Source organism: Sinocyclocheilus rhinocerous, unplaced genomic scaffold (genome assembly GCF_001515625.1).
Source record: "Sinocyclocheilus rhinocerous isolate Xijiao unplaced genomic scaffold, SAMN03320098_v1.1 scaffold2423, whole genome shotgun sequence".
NCBI classification, from domain to species: domain Eukaryota; kingdom Metazoa; phylum Chordata; class Actinopteri; order Cypriniformes; family Cyprinidae; genus Sinocyclocheilus; species Sinocyclocheilus rhinocerous.
The window spans coordinates 82,450-87,525 of record NW_015634501.1 but is presented as its reverse complement, the minus strand read 5'-3'; the positions used below and the strand labels follow the sequence as shown (position 1 = coordinate 87,525).

General features: G+C 38.8%; 1 protein-coding gene across 2 annotated transcripts in view; it reads right to left on the bottom strand.

Annotated features, from left to right (window-relative positions):
* LOC107745711 (ATP-binding cassette sub-family F member 1-like) overlaps positions 1 to 5,076 on the bottom strand; it is a 21,735-nt gene that overhangs the window by 4,058 nt on the left and 12,601 nt on the right. For both annotated transcript variants that reach the window (XM_016559649.1, XM_016559648.1), the window contains exons 12-24: positions 3,643 to 3,765; positions 3,466 to 3,566; positions 3,288 to 3,373; positions 2,654 to 2,793; positions 2,411 to 2,559; positions 2,229 to 2,312; positions 1,827 to 1,951; positions 1,621 to 1,733; positions 1,366 to 1,537; positions 1,191 to 1,265; positions 1,028 to 1,098; positions 848 to 880; positions 593 to 761 (exon numbers count right to left, since the gene is read on the bottom strand). In XM_016559649.1, coding sequence (XP_016415135.1) covers positions 593 to 761; positions 848 to 880; positions 1,028 to 1,098; positions 1,191 to 1,265; positions 1,366 to 1,537; positions 1,621 to 1,733; positions 1,827 to 1,951; positions 2,229 to 2,312; positions 2,411 to 2,559; positions 2,654 to 2,793; positions 3,288 to 3,373; positions 3,466 to 3,566; positions 3,643 to 3,765 — 1,441 coding nt within the window. The remainder of the gene's footprint in view (positions 1 to 592; positions 762 to 847; positions 881 to 1,027; positions 1,099 to 1,190; positions 1,266 to 1,365; positions 1,538 to 1,620; positions 1,734 to 1,826; positions 1,952 to 2,228; positions 2,313 to 2,410; positions 2,560 to 2,653; positions 2,794 to 3,287; positions 3,374 to 3,465; positions 3,567 to 3,642; positions 3,766 to 5,076) is intronic.

Sequence of the window (5,076 nt, the reverse complement as noted above, 5' to 3'; positions counted from 1 at the left end):
TAAAACCGAATGCACAGCTGCAATGGATGCAATGTACTGATACACGTTCTCCCTACTTTTTTTGTTCACTTAAGACGTAATCAACTGTGTTTACGTGAATACTCGTCAAAACGGACAATTCAACATCATTTTGTGTGTAATTCTCCGTTCACGCGACGTGAAAGAGTGCTCGCGTGCTGTGAGACATGCTCTCTGTGTCAGTGTGCGCTCAGAAAACCGGACCGAATTGAGTTCTCTCTTGCGTCGTCAGATTTATCCATATGTCTGCTCTTCACTTACTCCCACATACTGACATTTTTTAACGTTTTATGCGACGTGCAGCAAGTGTATATTAGCTTATTTCCCGCCGGTTCATATGTACGCATCTAACCTCCGAACAGCAGTTTCGTTCTGAATGAATCTCTTCCCAAATCGTCCCTCCCTAACATTTGCGTCTCGTTTTTATTCGTTGACGAAAATGTCAATAGATTTACGCCGTAGTTTTTGTCATTTAAAAAGAGTTTTAGTTCGTTATCGTCGGTGAAAAAAATGTCGTTGACGAAAATTATGAAGAAAATTATTCGTCAATGAAATTAACACTGATAGTGCTTACCAGACAGTTTGGAGATCTGGATGGTGTGTGCGTGGCTCTCTAAGCCAAAGCGACCCAGGCACTTCCTGGCGTCCTGGTATTGGAGGTTGAAGTTCCTCTGGAGGTACTCTGTGGGAGACTCTTCCATGTTCAGCTGATCAGCATACTGCTGGTTGAAGAAACCTACTTTCTACAGGCAGAGGCAGAAGAATGAACCAATTACCCAAAGTCAGGTAAAGGTAAAATAAAAAGAATGATTTTAAACATCTGCCCTACCAATCGATGGTTCTTCCTCATCTCTCCTTTTATCTAAAATGAAAAAGCCTCATAATTAACGCCATGAAGGAAACAAATCAACAAACATGAGGAAAAAAATGAGTACACAATGATTTTTATTGATATAAAAGCATTTTTGTTAGCAAATATGAATACTTAATAAAGATAACCGGTACTTACAGGATTTAATTTTCCAGTCAAAAGCAGGAGCAGTGTACTTTTTCCAACTCCATTGGGCCCAACAATGCATACTGAAACAGAGAAAATGAACAGCATTTCCTTGTGTATATTTTTCACCATAATTAAACTACTAGTCATGATTTTACAGACATGTGTGACTTACCCCTGGACTCCATGTCTATACCAAAGTCCACATTTTTGAACAGAGGCTTCTGGCCTTCATAACCAAAGTCAACACCTGGGATTGAAAAAGAAAAGAAACCAAACTGGTCATCAACCACCCAACAAGTCTGATAAAAATAAGAAGCCACAATGAGCAAAAGTCATAAAAGACTTACTGTGCAGGCCGAGAATTGGCGGTGAGAGCGGGGGAGGGTCAGGGAAGGTGAATTTGACGGTATATTCTCTCGGTCTCTTGAGGAGCTCTGTGGCCTCACGGCTCTCCTCCTCACGGTGGCTCTTCTTTCCCTTCTGCTGTTTCCTCGTCAGGGCCTCTTTCGTCTGTTTCTCCTAAAAATGAATGATGGAGAATGAGTGGAAGGGTTTGAGAAGACTAGGACTGTGAAGAAATCGAGAAAAAGTCAAGGACTTACAGCTTGTTTGGTGGATTTTCCTCCAGCCTTCAGGTCTTTGAGCTTTTTCTCTTGTTTCTCATACTGCTTCAGGAGTTCTTTCTGTTTCTGTACGTACATCTTCTTAAACGTCACTAGGAGACATCAAGCAAACACAAAATACAGTAAGATGATTAAAGGTCTTTCATAAGATTTCATCTGTGTTGCTGTTCAGAAACGAAACTCACGGTAGTTGCCCCTGTAGTAGTAGAGTTTCTGGTTGTCCAGGTGAATGATATCTGTACAGACGTCATCTAAGAAACTCTGGTCGTGGGACACAATTAGAAGTGTTTTCTTCCAGCTCTGTAAGTAGCTAAAGGAGAAAATATGAAATGGTGATTCATCGGAAGAATATAGCACAAAGGTGCAACTTTTTTTCTACTGAACATGCAGCAGCAAGATTAAAAACACAGGAGCCTGACAATCTTTAGTGATGCAATCACTGTGTGACCTCCCCTTAATACAATCAAAACACACCATCAACTGGGAACATTTGAAAGTAGGCTATTTATAATTTGCATGAAATGTAAATACATCAACTAGATGGGTTTGTTTCCTAAATAGTATCGCTTAAAGGAAAAAGTAATTACTTGTTAAGCCAGATGACAGCGTTAAGGTCCAAGTGGTTAGTGGGCTCATCCAACATCAGCAGCGTGGGCTCCATGAACAGTGCTCTGGGAGGAAGACAATCATTTTCTCATGTCAGAACAGATTTTATTTTACAATCATAAAATTAATTAATAAATTAATGCATCTTCCTCATTGTGCCCACCTAGCCAGGGACACTCTCATCCTCCAACCACCAGAGAACTTCTTAGTGGGTCTGTTCTGCATCTCTGGAGTGAAAGACAGACCAGCCAAGATCCTACGAGCTTTAGCCTCCGCTGCCGCTGCTCCAATCGCCCTCAACTCCTCATAAACCTGCGAATGATACAGACACACACACTTCCACTATCTTCCACTACTCCATGGATCAGCGTATTTAGAGGGCCTCAGCGAGCTGCTCTCATCTGACCTTGTCGAGTCTCTCAGACACGCTGTCGTCTCCTTTCTCCAGCCGACTCTGTAGCTGCCGTTCCTCCTCCAGGAGCTTCAGTCTGCGCGTGTCGGCCTTCAGCACCGCCTGAACTGCAGGAGTGTCATCCGCCACCACCTCTGAGGAACGACAAACAGAGAGAAGTCAGGGACCCGTACAGCTGGATTTACTGTATTATATTAGACTGCTCAAATAGTGAGGATAAAAAAAAAATTGGGAACAGTTTATTACAGCTACTAACTAAAACTAAAACTATACAAATATTATGTCAATTGAATAAAAAAAAGAAACATTAACTTAAATAAATATAAAAAAGTAAACTTATTTTATTTTATCTAGTTTAGTTTAACTTGATGTACTTACATAACTAAAAATGAAATAAAAATTAATAAATCCAAATCTCAACGTATAAAAAAGACTTGAGAAAGGGGTAAAGATTTTAGTAGATTAACAAAAAACCACCGGGTGGATTTTTATCATTTTAGGGTGGTTGTGTACATACACATTTAAGTTCAAACAACTTGTAAAAGTGCATGTAGCATCCAATGACCCCTTTAATAAAACCTATAATAGTATCTTGATTATACTAAAATATCACTGGGTTGTACTGTACCTTGCTCACAAAGCAGCACATCAATATTGGGAGGAATGCTTAGAGCTCTGTTGGCAATGTGCTTTAGTAGAGTGGTCTTCCCTTTCCTGATTCAAACAGGAGTATGGAAACAGGTTTTACTATCATTACATTTCCTTATGTGCAATGTAGTAATGTCAAATTTAAACCATCAACCCACCCATTTGGTCCAACCAGACCGTATCGTCTCCCAGCAACAATCAGAAGGTCTGCGTTAACAAACAGCTCTTTACCATGGGCTGAAATGCTGAATCTTTCCAACTATAAACATATAACAGAAATTAGTACATAGTACTCAGTGTTTTCAAATGTCTCAATCATCTCCCAATCGTCTAACCTTGATGTCTGAAGCGTTTTCCAGCATGGCCTGTCGAGAGGACAGCTCAGCCTGAGAGACGGAGAAGTCTCCCTCGATGGCGTTCTGAGCTCGAATACTAGCCACCTGACGCTCATACTCCATCTGCACAGCACAAGAGGAAGTGTCTACAATCAGTGTTGCTATTGTCAACTAAAACTATTATTTGGTTATTAAAAAAAATAAAAATATACAGGCATGGCCAAAAGTTTTGGCAGTGACATAAATTGTGTTTTGCAAAGTTTGCTGCTTAAGCTGTTGTGGTGCTCATTTACATTGTTTCTAGATTATTGTGTAGAGTGATCAGATGCATTTTAAATAATTGCTAAAAGTTTCATTGGCCAAAAAAATGAGCATTTCACAAAAAAACTAAAGTCTCTGTTTTTTTTTTTATCCTGACACAAAATGACCAGCTAACATTAACTGACTAATCATATCAGCAGCACATGTGAAAGTGTGAATGAGTACTAGTCGGGTGAAATCACTATCATACTAATTAGATTGTAAGAGCAGACTGATTGCTATAAAAGGAGGGAAGAAGCGCTTCCAATCATTGTGTTCTTGTTAGCAATGGTTACCTCCAAAGAAACACGTGCAGCCATCATCGCTTTGCATCAAAACGGCTTCACATGCAAGGAAATTGCTACAAAGAATATTGCACCTGAAAGAACCATTTACCGGATCATCAAGAACTTCAAAGAGAGAGGTTCAACTGTAGTGAAGAAGTCTTCAGGACGTCCCAGAGTGTCAAGCAAGCGCCAGGACCGTCTCCTCCTGAGGAGTCTGCTACTAGGGGTAGGGATGGGCGCATCGATCCTTAAGTATCGATACTTTCGATACTGATGTTGTATCGAAAGGACCGATCCTCACAAAAATATTGATTCTAAAGTGCATTTTTTAACAATTAATTTTATTTATTTATCAAGAAATTCGGTGCATAAAATAAGCTTCTAAGTGGAAAAATAGACTATATTAGCGAATAATTGGAGTAGAATTTTTCAGATGATGAATAGAACAGCATCTGAAATGGAAATCTTTTGTAACATTATGAATGTCTTTATCATCACTTTTGATCAATTTAAACCATCCTTGCTAAATAAAAGTATTAATTTATTTCCCCCTAAAAATAAAAAAATTCTACCGACTCCAAGCTTTTGAATTGTATAGTGTCTAATGTTACAAAAGCTTTTTATTTCAGATAAATGCTGATCTTTTGGTCTTTCTATTCATCAAAGAATCCCGAAAAAAATGTACTCAACTGTTTTAAATATTGATAATAATAATAATAATAAATGTTTCTTGAACAACAAATCAGCATATTAAAATGATTTCTGAATGATCATGTGACACTGAAGACTGGAGTAATGATGCTGAAAATACAGCTTTGATCACAGAAATAAATGACATTTTAATATA